At 50.8% G+C, this 16,199-nt stretch overlaps 1 protein-coding gene across 2 annotated transcripts in view; it reads right to left on the bottom strand.

The window, feature by feature from the left end:
- The window catches only part of SFXN5 (sideroflexin 5), a 97,860-nt gene that overhangs the window by 15,717 nt on the left and 65,944 nt on the right, over positions 1–16,199 (bottom strand). For both annotated transcript variants that reach the window (XM_050321068.1, XM_050321069.1), the window contains one exon: positions 7,538–7,655. In XM_050321068.1, coding sequence (XP_050177025.1) covers positions 7,538–7,655 — 118 coding nt within the window. The remainder of the gene's footprint in view (positions 1–7,537; positions 7,656–16,199) is intronic.

Raw genomic sequence — 16,199 nt, 5'->3', positions numbered from 1 at the left:
TCTGTGATCCTAAGACAGACAGACACTTGCTCCCAGAAGAGGTTGAGATCTCCCAACTCCAGCCCACTGGGGAGTGAGCAGGCACAGGAAAGGCCTTGATTTTGAGAAAGAAGAGTGGGGAAAAAACACATGGAAAGGGGAGATGTCAGGATCCAGAAATGTTCTTTGCTTTGCAAAACTGGTTCCTTCTCTCTGGGTCAAGAGGAGTTTCAGCTGTGCCAGGACATGAATGAGAAGGGAAATGCAATGAAAACCAAACTAAGGAGTTTGGGAAATGGCAGGTGACCCTGGGACAAGGCAGAAGCAGCTTCTGTGAGATCACCACCCAGGGGTTTGCATCTGGTTTGCTCCAGGTGGAACAGGCAGAAGGGAGTTGCCACAGCATCCTCCCTACCCACCTGCTACAGTCCCACAAAAGGAACCCAAAAGAGCATCACATGGTAGCAGCGAGGATTTATGAGACAAACATGAGAATTTGAGGGCTCTCCTGACTTGGGTGGAACAAGAATGTCACAGCCATGTAGAGCCTGGAACTTTTGGGTTGTTTGGTCTGTCAAAGTTCTCTGCAGACACCAAACACCGACCTGGAGCCCTCCCTGAAGCAGGAGGGGGCTGCTGGTTCAGCAACTCAGGCTGAAGCACCACTGGAAGTGGAGGAGAGGACTGCTAAGCCTGACATTCCCTCCTCCTGGGTTCAGGAATGCCCTCACCTGAGGAATGCCCTAAAAACTGCCTGCAGGAGGAGGTTTGGAGCACAGGAACCTTCCTCTGCCCTTGCCTCGAACATGCCTGAGCTCCCCAAAAAGCTCTGCTGCCCTGTGGACATGGAAGTTTTGTAGCAAGGAGGGTGGGCTGACCTTGCAGGCCCTAAGGGAAACACAGCTGCAGGCTTCTTTCTGTCAGTGTCACACTGGAGATGATGCCAGAGGGAGGGAAATTCCAGGTGGGAGCAGGAACTGGGGCAAATCACAGGCCAAGAGCACATCACAGGATCATAAAATGGAATCCCAGAATGGTTTGGGTTGGAGGGGACCTTAAAGACCATCTCATTCCAACCCCCTGCCATGGGCAGGGACATCTCCCACTGGATAGATTGTTCCTGGTAGAAAAACCTCTGCAGGAGACCTATGATGGGTTGGGAACAGCCCATGGACAACCACAGGAATAACACCGACAGTTCCTGTGACAATCAACAAGAGCTCATTGCCATCCTCTGGAAAGACCCTCCCGGCTCCTGGCACAAACCTAAGCACCACCACAAACCCAACCAAATCATCCCAACCCACCCCTGAACACTTCCAGCAACACCCAGACCCCCGTGTGCCAGCGGGATCCTGGGCAGCAGCTTTCCTGAGCAGCACAATTAGGGGGAAACTCCCACAGAGCTGCTGTGGGAATTGAGGGAATGTGCAGCACAGGAAACGAGCTGCTGTGATATTTATTTTTTTTTCTTTTTCCTGGTTGCTTTGACAGGAAAGGTGTTCTGCAGATGCCAGGCTGACAGGGGAGGGGTGAGGGGGGTGAGCAGTAGGAGGTGTAAAGGGAAAGCCAAAGGGCAGGGCCGAGGGGGAAGTGCTGTGTGAAGTCTGGCTCCTTGGGAAAACACACAGCAGGTCTGGGAGCCCTGCCCTGACAGCTGGTGCAGGTGAAGGAAAGCCTGAAAGGGGGGGGCTGAGCCAGGAGCACGTTGTTGTCTGCTTGGTGCTCTCAAGGGGTGGTGAGAGCAGCAGAGGAAGGGAAGGAAGCAAATGGGAAAATAACTCTGGAAACCTTCCCAAGAAATTGGCTGTTTAGCCCAGACTGGGGTTCAAGTTCACTGCTCACCCCTCTGGGAGCAGCCTCAGCCCAGCCTTCCCTGTCCAGCAGTCGGTGCAGGAGCACCTCCCTGGGACCTACAGGTGGTGAGCACTCCTGTTGTGCTGCAGGGCTGAGGTGCCATCTCTTCATGGAATCGTGGAATTGTTTGGGTTGGAAAAGTCCTCCAAGATCACAGAGTCAAACCATCCCCCAGCACTGCCAAAGCCACGCTAACCCCTGTCCCCAAGTGCCACATCCACATGGTTTTTAAATCCCTCCAGGGATGGGGACTCCACCACTGCCCTGGGCAGCTGTGCCAGGGCTGGACAACCCTTTCCAGGAAGGAATTTTCCCTGATATCCAACCTAAACCTCCCCTGGCACAACTTGAGGCTGTTTCTTTTGGTCCTGAATGAGCTCCTGAGGCAGAACTGAGTACTGAGGGCTGGTCCCACGGTGCTTTGAGCTGCTCTGGTGACCTGAGGAAGCTCCACGGCCAAGGCTGTGATTTGATTTGGAGCAGGGAAGGATTTATCACGGAAAGAGCTCGTGAGCATTAAAGAAGCTCCCGCAGACGACTTCTCCTTTTTAAGTCCGTGTGGAAAGCAAAGATACTCCTGCCTATGTCAACAGTTGCTGTGCCAGCAGAGAAGCTGGATCAGTGCACAGGAGAGGAACCTCGGATGAACCTCCTGACGCTTCCCAAGTCAACGGCGGAGCGTCGCCTGTGTGTCAGTGGGAAACCAAACCCTCCAGGCACAGCTTGAGTTCTTCTGCTGCCTTTGGGAGGCACATCCCACCGAGCTCCCAACCTCCTGCCAGGACCTCGTGCCACTTCTTCCCCACGAGGAGCTCCTTCCAAGGCCAACCTCCATCCCCAGGGTAGACGTTGGCCAGCGCTCCCGGGTTACCAGACTCTCGGGAAACTGTTCCTCAGACCCAGAAGCAAAGCAACACCACAGAACTTCTCACTTCTCAAACATTTTTCCCCCGTGGCAGCTGGCAAATCCTTCCCGTCGCTTCTCATCCAACTTGGACAAAATTACCGCAGAGAATCCCTCCTGCTCCCTTCCCCCCCACCCCCTCCCTGCTCCTGCAATGCAATCCCAAGGGAGAAGTGGTTTCGTGGGGACCCCCTGCTGTCTTGCATCTGATTTCCCTCCTAAGTATGGTATGGGGAAGCGTCTCGAGGGCTATGGCTGTGACCTCCATACAGCTCTTTTGTCAAGTGCCATTTCATTAAAAAATCAGCCTTTTAACTGTGGACACATTTCAACCTCACCAAATCTGCTAATTATTGACAGTTGGTGAAGAGGAGATTTCACTTGTTCCTCCTGTTAAACTGCATCTAATTAGTAATTACTGGTTCACTGTCATCTTTACTGCAATAATCCCACTGCACATTGGCTCATTAACCTTTTGCTTTTCTAAAGCAGCCTGCCAACAAGATGAAGGCTAAAACAGATTGGAAAACAATAGCTCAGCCTTGGATTTTAGGCTGTTTATTCCCCTTGTCCTGGAGATCCAAAAGGAAGATTATTTTTAAGGAAGGGCTTCCAGGCGAGATCAGATTCCTGAAGATGGTTTGGTTTGCCCTGACCAGCGTCCAGCACCCTCTGAACTTCACCCACGGCGGGGGCACCAGGATTGCAGGTACTGGAAGGGTTTCTGTGCCATCAGCTCTTGCTCCAGCTCCAACTTCTCACCTGGCTTTATCCTTCTTTCAGCACAGTCCCACCGCACACGGGGCAAGGGCGAGTTGGCAGCAGCGGGAGTTTCCAGCGACGCCCTCCTCGTGGATGCTGCAAATCCCAATGAATGGTCGGGGACGAGCAGGGGACCAAGAGGGTGGGAGAATCAGCGGAGCAACCCCCGTGGATCTCTCTTCTGCTGCTACACTGAATTTCATTTGCACAAGTCCCATTTTCGGTTTGGAACTGTCACAGCTGTTTCCATTGGCAGTGCATAGCTGAGTAGGAGTTGTCAGTGGGGATGCTGCGGGATAAGGCGGTTGGAGAAGAGATTCCCCCGGGGGGCATGGGAGGCAGTTGGAGGTTGTGGGCTAAATGCATTAACTACATGTTTCTCCTAAACTTAACAGCAGCGAATTACTCAATGCATATTGATGCATTTAGGTGCAGGAGTTAACACTGTGTTGGGATGAAGGGAGCGTTTCTCAGCGTGTTCCCGAAGATCCATGTCTTGATGGGTTTATTTTTATAAGGTGATCTTCAAACCCACAACAACATCCAGAAACAAGCTGCAGTTCTGGAGCACCCTTGCAGAAACCAAAGCGGAATTTCATCTGCACAAAGCCAAGGTCTTACCCACACTGGATATCGACCCAGGAGAAGATCTGGATGCATTAACCTTCCCAGCACATGAAGGTTGTTCACCTCCAGAATTTTCATTTGCCTGATGTTGGTGTCTGTGTTTGCAACCAGAGATGAACTCTGATTTCTGTGAGGTCATTTGAACACAGGAATAACTGCAGAGAAGCTACAGCTGATGTGATAAGGTGGCTGCATTTATCATTTATCTGGTAAAATTATTAAATCTATTAAAAGCTTTAAATTCTGCTTGAAAAGGAATTGTAAGTTTGAGCCACTTTAGAAGAGTGGATCAGACACAGTCAATCCAAACCAAGCCCTTAATAACAAATCAGCTTCTGGTTTTGCTCCTTGACTCAAGAAAAAGGACAGTGAATGTGTGACTAAGGGCAGAATTTGGCTGCTTTGCAATTGCTGAAGGGGTTGGTGCTCAGACCACGACCATATTTTTGGGACAGAAGGGGCCTGTTCCACCTTGTTGATAATAATTTGCTCCCCGGGTACTGCTCGGTCTGGGTCGTGTCGTGTTCACCTGCCGAGGTGGTGGGGACAGCAAACCCCTAAACCCCTGCAGATGTGCTTACACCTGCACAGACACCCAGAGATCAATGCTCAAGCACTCCCAGCCTGTTGAATTCCTCATCTGACAAGCTGGAATCATTAGGGTTGGAAAGGACCTCTGAGATCGAGTCCAGCTGTTTAAAGCTCGTGGAGCAGGGAGGAGCACCTGAGAAATCACACGGTCTGAGAAGTGCTCCCTGCAAGGAGATTTGGGTTTCCCATCCCAAACTGCGAAGAAATGGATCTGGAGAGGTTGTTCCACCTGCTCTGCTCACTTGAGCATCCCCACAGAAACCCCTAAAGAGGTTTCAGAGAATGGGAGGAACCTCCTTTAAACACACATTTATAACAAGAGGAAACATGATGGGAAGACAGGCTGGGAGAGCTGGGGGGGTTCCCCTGGAGAAGAGAAGGCTCCAGGGAGACCTGAGAGCCCCTGGCAGGGCCTAAAGGGGCTCCAGGAGAGCTGGAGAGGGACTTGGGACAAAGGATGAAGGAACAGGACACAGGGAATGGCTTCCCACTGCCAGAGGGCAGGGAGAGATGGGATATTGGGAAGGAATTGCTGCCTGTGAGGGTGGGCAGGCCCTGGCACAGGTTGGGCAGAGAAGCTGTGGCTGCCCCTGGATCCCTGGAAGTGTCCAAGGCCAGGTTGGAGCAACCTGTGCTAGTGGAAGGTGTCCCTGCCCATGGCAGGGGGGGTGGAATGAGATGATCTTTAAAAACCCTCCCAGATCAAAGTGATTCCATGACTCCAACACAGGCCAGCCCAGGCTGCCTACGGAGAATGAATTCCTTGGCATCAACAGATGTGAGGTCCAGCTGTGCCCATGGAGCTCACTCCAAAGGAGCAGAGCTGAGATCCCAGCAGATAATGAGCTAAAGCACCAGCTGTAATGGTTTCTCTTCATTGACATGGAGCGTGGGCAGAGAGCACGTCACTGTGTTTGATCTCCTAATCAGCGCTGATTCATGTTTACACTGCAGATAACATTTCATCTGCTCTCAGAAGGTCATTTTCAAGTGATGCTGAGCGTTTTCAGTGTTGCCTGATGCCTGCAATTTGAATATCCTCTCAAGCAAGCCAGACCTTCATTTTCCTTGTGGGCTTGAATTCATTCAGCTCTTAAAATTAACACAGTTTTCCCTGCTGTGATATCAGACACCACACATGATGAATTATCTGTCACCCATCAAGCTAAATTTCTAGTGGAAGGTGCCCATGGTGTGGAACTGGGTGGTCTTTAATGTCCTTTCCAACCCAAACCAGCCTGTGATTCTGTGATTTTGAGGGAATGGTGTCACCTTCAGGGTAAATGAGGTTGGTGTTGCCCCCTGTGGTCTGGCTTCCCTGATTATCTTGAAAGGAGACCTCCCAGGGAAAGCCATGCCCACCTGATGGTGGGTGAAACTCCTTGCCCTGGAAACTGCACCAGGGAGGGTTTAGATTGGATATTAGGAAGGAATTCTTCACTGAAGGGGTTGTCCAGCCCTGGCACAGGAGTCCTCATCCCTGGGGGGATTTAAAATCCCTGTGGATGTGGCACTTGGGGACACGGGTCAGTTGTGGCCTTGGCACTGCCAGGGGAATGGTTGGACTTGATGATCTCAGTCAGAGGTCTTTTCCAACCTTAAAAACTCGGTGGTTGCATGATTCCATGAAAAGGCAGCATAAGGGATGTTCTATCCCCCAAATCTCCTTCCAACAGGAACTTTGGACGCGCTCCAGGCACGTACCTTGAACAGGTGCAAGACCTGGCAAACCTCCCCAGGCTTTCATAACCAAAACCCTCTGAGCAGAACTTGGGATCAGAGCAAAAAGCTGATGGCCAGGGAGCTAAGGTTGAGCTCCTGCCAAAATGACTAACCAACTGTGGATGTATGAATCCGAGGAGAAGCGGGGAAATCACATTGCTCCTGCAACTGGTACTTGTGCAACTTCTGACTGGAATACCGTGTCTGGTTCTCATGGAAGTGCTCCAAAAAGGATGTTGACTAATTAGAAAAAGTTTAAGGAAGAGCCATATGAATCATTAAAGCTTCAGAAAACACGTCTTTTAGCAAGAGGCTCCAAGATTGAGATGTATTCAGCTACTTAGAAGATGAAGGGACAGGTTTATCTCAGCCTGTAGAAGGATAACACAGAATCTGCAACGTGTTTTTCAGTCAGCAGACAAGTGTACAACAAGATTCCCTGGCTGCAAGTCGTGGATAAACCCATCCAGACTGAGAAATTATGAATTAAGCAATAGAGGCACTGATAGCAATTTCTGATCAACTGTTCTGGCTGACACAAAGAGAACTCCAGCAAAGTCCTTTGCTCTGTTCCAGAGAGGTTTTATCACTTTAGAATAATGACCCTCCCTGATAACCTCTAAATGTAAAATCTTTAAGCTCCAAACACCAAATGGACAAAATGAATGGCTTAGAAACAAATACACCTCAGCAATCTGTTCAACTAACTTGGTGCAAGTGATTTCATCAGTCATTCCTTGTTCCCTGGGTTGGTTTTCCTCTGTTCACCCCCAGGATGGATCTTCCCAGAGCCAGACTAGAAGATGAAAAGGCAGAAACCCCTCAAAGAAGCTCTGGGAAGATACATCCACACCAAATGGATGGTGCAGGCTCTTGGCTTCATGGACAAAGACTTGTTTTTACTGTGCTGACCCCAAGGAAACACCACTGGGGTGGGAGAGGGGCTGCACTTGAGTGAAGAAAACAGGAACAGACTTGACCCAAAATGCAGGAGCCTCCTATAGGAATGAGACTATTTTGGAGGAAGGCACAACAAGCCCTGGTGATGGTAAATCCCCCCAGACACCCCCCTGCAGTGACCAGACACGCACTGACCTCGGACATCTGCGGGAAGAGACTGATGGCCAGGGGGAGGGCCAGGCCGAAGGCAGCGAGGCACACAAGGCTTTGCACTGGGAGAATCATCCGGGGACGGGACCTCAGCAGGGATGTTCTGGAAAAGGAAAGGCTTTGTTAGACCAGTTCACAGACCAGCTGAGTGCATGGCATCATCAGAACAGACGCTGGTGTCCACCCACACCCACCGGTCTCAGTTCCTTCACGGAATCATGGAATGGTTTGGGTTGGAAGGGGCCTTAAAGCCCATCCAGTTCCACCTCCTGCCATGGGCAGGGACACCTTCCACTAGCCCAGGTTGATCCAAACCCTGTCCAACCTGTCCTTGAGCACTCCCTTTCTTAGTAAGTTAGGGACAAGTTCACCCTCACACTCTTCCCCCAGTTCAAATCCCTGGAGTGGGGGCCACACACTGGTGTCACCTGCATTCAGGCTCTGGAGCTGATGTTGAGTGAGCAGAAGGAATTCAGGTCCTTGAGAGATATGGGGAACTTTGTCAGCCCTGCCAGCTGAAAAAGGCACGTGGCTTCGTTAAGAGGGTAATACAGCAGTAAACTCGACAATACCTTAATTTGTTAAAAGCCAAACATCTGCAGCCTGGGTGATAAGGATGTTTTAACACTTCCTCTTCCCAGGGGATAGTTATGAGTTCAAGACTTGTTAACAGGGAACATTTGAAGATACCTGCAATGTCAGATTCTCAAAATGACCAGAAGTGACCCTTGTGATGCAATTAACACCCAAAAACTGGGACAGTTCCAGGATATAAAGGACCTCAGGCAGTTTATGAATGTTAAGAGGGAAAACATAATTCTGGAGGGGTGAATTCTGGAGCTATTAAGAAAAAGGACTCCTGTCATTCAACTTTTTTCCTACCAGTCTGAAAAAAAATGGGAATATAAACTGAAAACTTTGAATATTCAGTGTATATGAGGAATGCAGAGAGTGAGGAGGTTTGCTGCTGGGTCATTTAGGACCTGAGAGAATGGCATGGAGCTGTGTCATAGGAGGTTTAGGTTGGATATTAGGAAACAGTCCCACATCCAGAGGGTGGTTGGGCACTGGAACTCCCCAGGGGGTTGGTTATGGCCCCAAGGCTGCCAGAGATTCCAGGAGTGTTTGGACAACGCTCTCAGGGACAGGTGGGATTGCTGGGGTTACCCTGTGCAAGGCCAGGAGCTGGATTTGATCCTTGAGATTCCCTACCAACTCAGGATACTCCTTGATTCCATGATCTCCCAGTTAACCCCTTCCCACCGGGGCACAGGAGCTCTCCTCTGCTCAAGGGAAGCACAACCTGATCACACCAAAGCTCTGAACACCCCTGTGGCCTCCACTGGGGTCTAACAGGCACTCACAGGGTGCCGAGACAACCCTCCCCACCTCAGGGCACACACCTCTGGCACGGGCAGCCTGGGTTGTGCAGCCACATCTCCCCGTGCAGCCGCAGCAGGATCGGAGATTTCCCCCCAGCCCTCCCCGTCTGCTCAGCTACAAACAGGCACCTGATGGATTGGGAGGGAGCAGCTGATGTGTGGGAACCCATTACCCTGCTCCACGTTGTCTGTGTGGCTGAACACTCAGGCTCCTCGCCCCTTGCTAGCGCTGCTCGCCGAAAAAACCGGCTCCCATCTCGAGAGCAGCTGAGGGAAAACACGATCCGGAGCTTTAACTCCTCCGGTGTCTCAGCTCCTCACTAATAAGCCACCGAGACGGAGTTGATCCTATCAATTTGTGCTGTGAAAGCCAAGCTTCTGTTCTCCAATATTTCGCTTCTCTTTGTTGCACGGAGCACGGTCTAATCTAAAATTCTCCCATGAAAGCCCAGAAGGATTTTGGCCGGGTGAGGAAAGGGAAACCTTGCTCCACACTTACCAAATGCACCCCTCGAGACTTGCCACGGATAAGCTGTGATTATCCCCGGGATGCAGAGGGGGCAGCTCCTGGAACTGATTTATTCTCCTGCTCAAGCTGCTGTGATCCATGAGAGCCCTCGCTGAGGCAATCAGAGGACCAGCATCCCTCGAGCCTCCCCGGAGCACAGTTTAGAACCAAGACATCGCTGCTTACACCACCCCTGATGTCTTAATTTGGAAGCTGCACCCTCTGTAATTACTGCCCTGCTGGGGACCTTATAATCACCCAAGTGAAAACCCAACCAATTTAAAACGATCCCGGGTCCAGCCCCCAAGGTGTGACTTCCAGGGGTGCTTCCAACTCCAAGGCCAGTCCAAATTACAAGGGCCAAGCTCCCAATTAAGAAGAGTTATGGCTTGATGTAAAGAGGAGAGCAGGCTAATTAACACATGTAGTGCAATGTCTTAATTGGGATTCAGATTCTGAAATTTGTGCAGTTCAGAATAAATGACTCATAATTAGTCAAGAGGTCCACTTGTCTGCTGTCCCCGGGATCTCTGCTCCCAGCACAGAGCTGGGAAGGATATGAAGCTAAATATTGCATTTTTGGTGGCTGTCAACTGCAATCCAAACCCCTCTTTTCACCCATTAACCCCCCATTGGATGGTTCCAAAGGGTTTAATTGCAGAGGATTAGCACAGATTAAAAATAAATACAATTGATATCCATTTGTGGAAAGGGGATTTGGTTCACAGCGCTGTCCTATGTGCTCTGCCAAAGGGCTGGATCAGGGAGGTGGAGATCTGGACCTTCAGATCCCCCTGGCAGCCCAGCTTTGGCATCTTCTGAAGCTTAAAGAATCCCAGGGTGAGTAAGGTTGGAAGGAATCACTGGAGGTCATCCAGTCCGACCTTCCTGCTTGAGCAGATTTTCCTGGAGCACATTACTCAGGACTGTGCCCAGACAGCTTTTGAGCATTCCCAGAAGTATTGAAAATTGAATTCCTGAACACCTCCAGAGATATTCAAAAAGCAGAAGCAGCAGCCTGATGTATTCACAGGAGCAAATATCCTCTTCCCCTACCAGTAGTTCTGCAGAAGAACTGAAGCTGTTTTGGCACGAGAACGGTGGGTTTGGGGACTGTCACCACGTACAGAGGACAGGACCAGCCAGGGTCTGGAGAACTAAACCTTGGTGCTCAGATTAGACAGCATGGGATTGAGAACTTTGCACCAAGAGAAGGTCTCACATTGCAAAGCTGCAGGAAAACAACAGAATCATGGAATGGTTTGGGTTGGAAGGGACCTTAAAGACCACCCAGTTCCACCCCCTGCCGTGGGCAGGGACACCTTCCACCAGCCCAGGGTGCTCCAACCTGGCCTTGGACACTTCCAGGGATCCAGGGGAAGCCACAGCTTCTCTGCCCAACCTGTGCCAGGGCCTGTCCCACCCTCACAGACAACAATTCCTTCCCAATATCCCATCTATCCCTGCCCTCTGGCAGTGGGAAGCCATTCCCTGCTGTCCTGTCCCTCCAGGCCCTTGCCCAAAGTCCCTGTCCAGCCTTCTTTAAGTTTCCTTTAATACATATATTTTATTGTTCCCATCTAGAAGCCAAATTCCTGGCACTGATGGTTTGTCTCCTTCATAAACAAGTGATCCATGTTTCCACATGGACCTCTGGACAGCAAAGAACCAGCATTTTTGCCATAATTCCCTCCTCCTCTCACTTTTTTTCCTTAAAGATCCGTTTCTTCACCCCCTTCAAACCTCCCCTAACGCCTCTTCTTCCTGCAATCTGCCTTTACAACTAGATTTGACCCAGGAGATGTTAAAAAGGCAGGAACAGGCCGGGGATCTTCCGGCCGGGTGCTGACGGACCCACCCAAAGCAGCGAGACCTCACGGATGGCCCGGGAATATTCACGAGTGTCCGTAGGTACAGGCACACACACACACACACACTCACACACACTCACATGCTTGTACAGACAGTACATCTGCTCCGCTGAGACAGTGTGTTGTAGATCTTGTAAATACACCTTCATTCAACTTTCATCACATTGTTCATTAGTGGTTTAAATTTTGCATAATTTGGCAGCTGCCTCTGGCGTTTTTCAGGAGGTACTGTAATTTATTCCATATGGAAGTCAGTCGCTGTACTAAAAAGGAGTTATCGGGTTCAGTGAACCGGAGCTGTATTTGTCTAGAAGGAGGTGTCAGATGCTAAACTAAATATGACAGGAGTCAACCAAAGCCTCCCAGCTGACAGATTCTCTGGGGTTTGGGGAGTGTTTGGTATAAACAGGTTCAAAGCTAATGCAGACACCGCGAGACGCCGGGGATGCCGCGGGGTACGGGGAGAGCTGGAGGCTGGAGCTCGGGGTATCCTGAGGTATCCCACATTCCTCAGAGCCCAGGGTTCAAAACACCCCACTTCTGATGTGCCAACCAAGTTTGGGGTGGTTGTCCTACCTCGAACTACCCCGGTGAACCTTCCCAGAGCCCATCAGGTGTTCCTGACCTTTCCTCACTCACTTTGACAGCACCCCAGGGAATGGCTGGAGCTGTGCCAGGGCAGGCTCAGGGTGGATCTCAGCAGAAGGTTCTTCCCCCAGAGGGTGGTTGGCACTGCCCAGGCTCCCCAGGGCAGTGGGCACAGCCCCAAGGCTGCCAGAGCTCCAGGAGGGTTGGGATGATCCTCTGGGGCACAGGGTGGGACTCTTGGGGCTGGGTCTGTGCAGGGTTGAGAGGTTGGACTGGGTGATCCTTGGGGGTCCCTTCCAGCTCAGCACATTCTGGGATTCTCTGACTCCTTGATTTTGGGTCATTTGGGGAAATCTGAGCTCTCCTGGTGACCAGCAGCTCTCCTGTCCCACCCAGCCAGGCCACCACTGTCCTCCCCAAAGAGCATCTCCTGCTCTTGGCTCCAGCCCCGGTGCCCCCTCCAGAGGACACAGCAGATGCAGAGCGAGTGAGGTTGGGGGATTTTTGTGCTTGATTGACATCATTAAAGGAGCAGTTTCAATGTTTACTCTGGAAACAGCCACAGCAGTTTAAGGTGTCACTGCTGGCAGCTGCTGAGTCGAAACAAACTTCAGCGAGGGTTTAGCTGGACGGAGAGACTTTGGAGGAAAAGCACCTTTGGGAAACATCCTGCACACGCTGTCAAAAGGAGATTATCTCCAGGGAAAAGCCAAGAAAATGAAGGTCAGGAGGGCCTCCTACCTCATGCATGTTTCTGAAGTGAAAACATGGTTTAAGCTGAAGAAAACACCCTTCCAGCAACACAAAACCATGGGCTGAGCATGAGTTGTCCCCCAAGAAAATAAATTTTTCATGGTTAGGCTGACTTAGCTAAGCCAGAGCAGCTCTGGAATGTTGATCCAGCCTGAGAGCATCCTAATTTTCTGAGCTTTACAAGAAAGCAACCCTGGCAGCTGCTGCCTGAGGATGCTGTGGCAGCTCTGCCACAAGATCAGGATGATGTGGAGATGAAGAAAAGAGTAGAAATGCTCCTCTTTTGTGGACACAACTGTTCTGCTCCCTGTATCTCTCTCAGCTCTTGCTCACTGCCAGCAGCTTTGTGTCTCTTCCACCAACACTGCACAGCCAGTTCCAGGGCCTCTTCTAATCTAACATACCCGAGCTCTTGGACCTTCTGCTGCTCTTCAGACCCTCCAAGAAGGTCTCCTCTGTGAGGCAGAGGCTGTGGGACAAGGAGGTAAGAAGAGCTCGTGTCCTTCAATCTCCACTCAGAGATCACTCAAAGTGGCCACAGCAGACGTTGATGATGGACTGAGCTTCCTCACCAGCCAAAAATCTGGGCTCTCCCACCACAGAGCTCAGCCTACAGGGGCACCTGAGGCTGAACTCACGCAGACCTGGGTTGCCCATGCACAGACCAGCTGCCTGATGGGCTTTAAGTCTGGAAGGAGCAGGAAGCTGGACAAAGGCTACTGGAAAAGTCTCGGATGACGGCCGGGAGAAAACCGCTCCACTTCCCAAATTTCATCGCGACCACCAGACAAAAGGATTCACAGCAGCCTCCGAATGAAGGGGAACAGGGATGAGAAGCCCAGCTTCGTGCAGTTGTCCCCACATCCCTGTGACATGGGGGGCACCAACGAATTCCCACTGTGAGCCCCATCCCATCTCCCGTATCAAAGCTGCCAACGGGGACATTATTTATAAAAACTTCAACGAGGATACATCTGCACAAAATAACTGACACCGTGTTCCCTGCGTGGCATATGCAGGCTCAAAATAAACATCGGCTCTATATGTTAACTGCTTCCCCAGAGCGTCCAAGCAGCAGGAAATGCATGAAACATGGGGGGAAAAGAATGGAGCGCCGCGGAGCTCGGCAGTGGGAGGTAACATTGAATTCCTTGGAGAGCAGAGAAGGCGGCCCCGGGAGTTAAAATACACAGCAGGCAAAGAGACGAGAGGAGCCAAGAGAGCTGAAAAAAAAATGGCACAGGAGACGGGAGAGGCAGCTGGGGGAGTTAAAACATGCAGATGGAGAGATGGCTGAGAGAGAGGAAAGACCTGGATCCAAGTGGAAAGACGGCGACCAGGAACTGGCCACTTAAAATAAACTTCTTCAATGCCGAGGAGAAAAGGAGGGAGGGAGTTTTCCAGGAATCTGAAAACCCCTGCTGGGAGCACAAAGAAGGTTCCTAGAGGGGTGAGACTCCCACCCAGGTCACCTATGTCAAACCATGCTCCAAGGCAAGGCAGGAGGGTCCTTCCTTCCCATCCTTCCCCACAATCCCACAATCCCAAATGCAAATGACTTGGGAGGATCCAGATTGAGACTTCTGATTCCAGCTCTCCAGCCTCCAAATAATGAGCCATCACTCTCCCCTTTCTCCTTTACAGACACTGTAAGGATTCCTATATAAATACATGGATAATGCAGGCCTGGATGTCATTCCCATGGAAAACACCCTGGTCGAACTGAAATCCCACACAATTCAAAAAGTTAAACTTTTCCCCCAAATGCTCCAAGTCTTTTTTTGTTCCCCAAATGAGGTTTTACCTCTGACTGTGCCCTTCAGCAACCACTTACAAAGATCTGTGAGGCAACACCTGCACTGTGAATCCCTCAGGTATGGACAGGGATGTTCTCCACATCCCAAAGGTACTTCCATGTCTTCCAGGGACACCACCACCTCCACCAGCGTGTCCAAAGCACACCCCAGTCCCTACCCCTGCTGTTTCTCACTCCCAGGCTTCCAGGAATCCAAAGATATTTGATGGAAAATCAAACAGGAGGCACGAAGCCCTGGGGAGAATTCACACGGGCAAAAGCAGCGCCCAGATATTTTTATATATTTATATATTTATATATTTATATATTTTTATATATATTTATATATATTTATTTTTTAGGATCTTCACTGGGAAGGAAAATATTCTCTCACAAACCCGAATAATCCAAGTTTACAGGAGCGGCCCCGACCCTTCTGCTGAGGAGAGAAAATCGCCCGAGGGCGTTTCCACGAGGATAAACAAAGCTCACCAAAGGTCTGGGTCAGTCCCTAACCGTACTAATTGTTATTTACTCTGTCACTGGAGCCACTAACAAGAGATTTGTTTGAGGAGAGCCTCCAGTTTCCATGCTGGGACAAAGGCAGCAAGTCCTTTAGCATCCCCATCTTTCAGTGGGCTAATCAGCCTGCAGAGGCCGGGAAGGAGATCCCCACCCCACGGATCATGGATCATTCACACCTAACGAGCCGCTGATCGGTGTCCTAAGGGAGCCACAAGCACCCACTGGCTCCAAACAGGCTCCCAGAATCCCTGGGATGAAGGAAATGTGGGGGTGTTGGAAAGCACGGCAGGAGAAAGGCCAGTGGATGGGGAAAGCTCGGGTTTTTAGCAATTAAAAACTCTGCTGCGAGATAACTGAGCAACCTGGGATAGTGGAAGGCATCCTGTTGGAACTGGGTGGTCTTTAAGGTCCCTTCCAACCCAAACCATTCCATGATTCTGTGATAACTGGGCATGAAATAATAACCCTGCCCTTCCCTCCCACTGTCCAGGCACACCTGCCAGGACAGACAATGTCTTAAACAGTGATGGAAAACACATTTCTCCTGAATATATGAAGCATTTCTTCTTTTCCTTCGAGGAGCAGCTGAGGCCACTTGGGTTGTTCAGCTGGAGGAGACTGAGGGGAGATTCACTGGGATCTGCAGCTTCTCCCAAGGGGCAGCTCCATCTCTGCTCTGGGTGACAGGGACAGCACCCAGGGAGTGGCTGGAGCTGTGCCAGGGCAGGCTCAGGGTGGATCTCAGCAGAAGGTTCTTCCCCCAGAGGGTGGTTGGCACTGCCCAGGCTGCCCAGGGCAGTGGGCACAGCCCCAAGGCTGCCAGAGCTCCAGGAGGGTTTGGACAATGCCCTCAGGGACAGGGTGGGTTCTACATTCCCCATCTCCGGCTGAACACCAGGCAAGACCTTCAGTCTGACCTCACGTGGCTGCCCTAATGTTTACTAAGTGCAGGACTGAAAACTCATGGACAGTTTCCCCCACAATTCACAGAGTTTTGATTCTGACTGACCCTAAAGAAGAGGGTGACTCAAACTGCTGGGGGGTCAGGGAGATGATTTAAAACAATCCCGTCAATGTAGCACTTTAACAGCTTTGACAACGGTCCAAAATGATGGAATATTAAAATCTTAATAAGAAAAAAAAAGTCTTTGGTGGACTTTGAAGGGAGAGCTTGTCACTCTCAACAACTCCCTGGCAGGAGGGGGAGCCGGGGGGGGTCGGGCTC

Source organism: Myiozetetes cayanensis, unplaced genomic scaffold (assembly GCF_022539395.1).
Source record: "Myiozetetes cayanensis isolate MyiCay16 unplaced genomic scaffold, myiCay2020 scf26, whole genome shotgun sequence".
NCBI classification, from domain to species: domain Eukaryota; kingdom Metazoa; phylum Chordata; class Aves; order Passeriformes; family Tyrannidae; genus Myiozetetes; species Myiozetetes cayanensis.
This window is presented reverse-complemented; position numbering and strand designations above follow the sequence as displayed.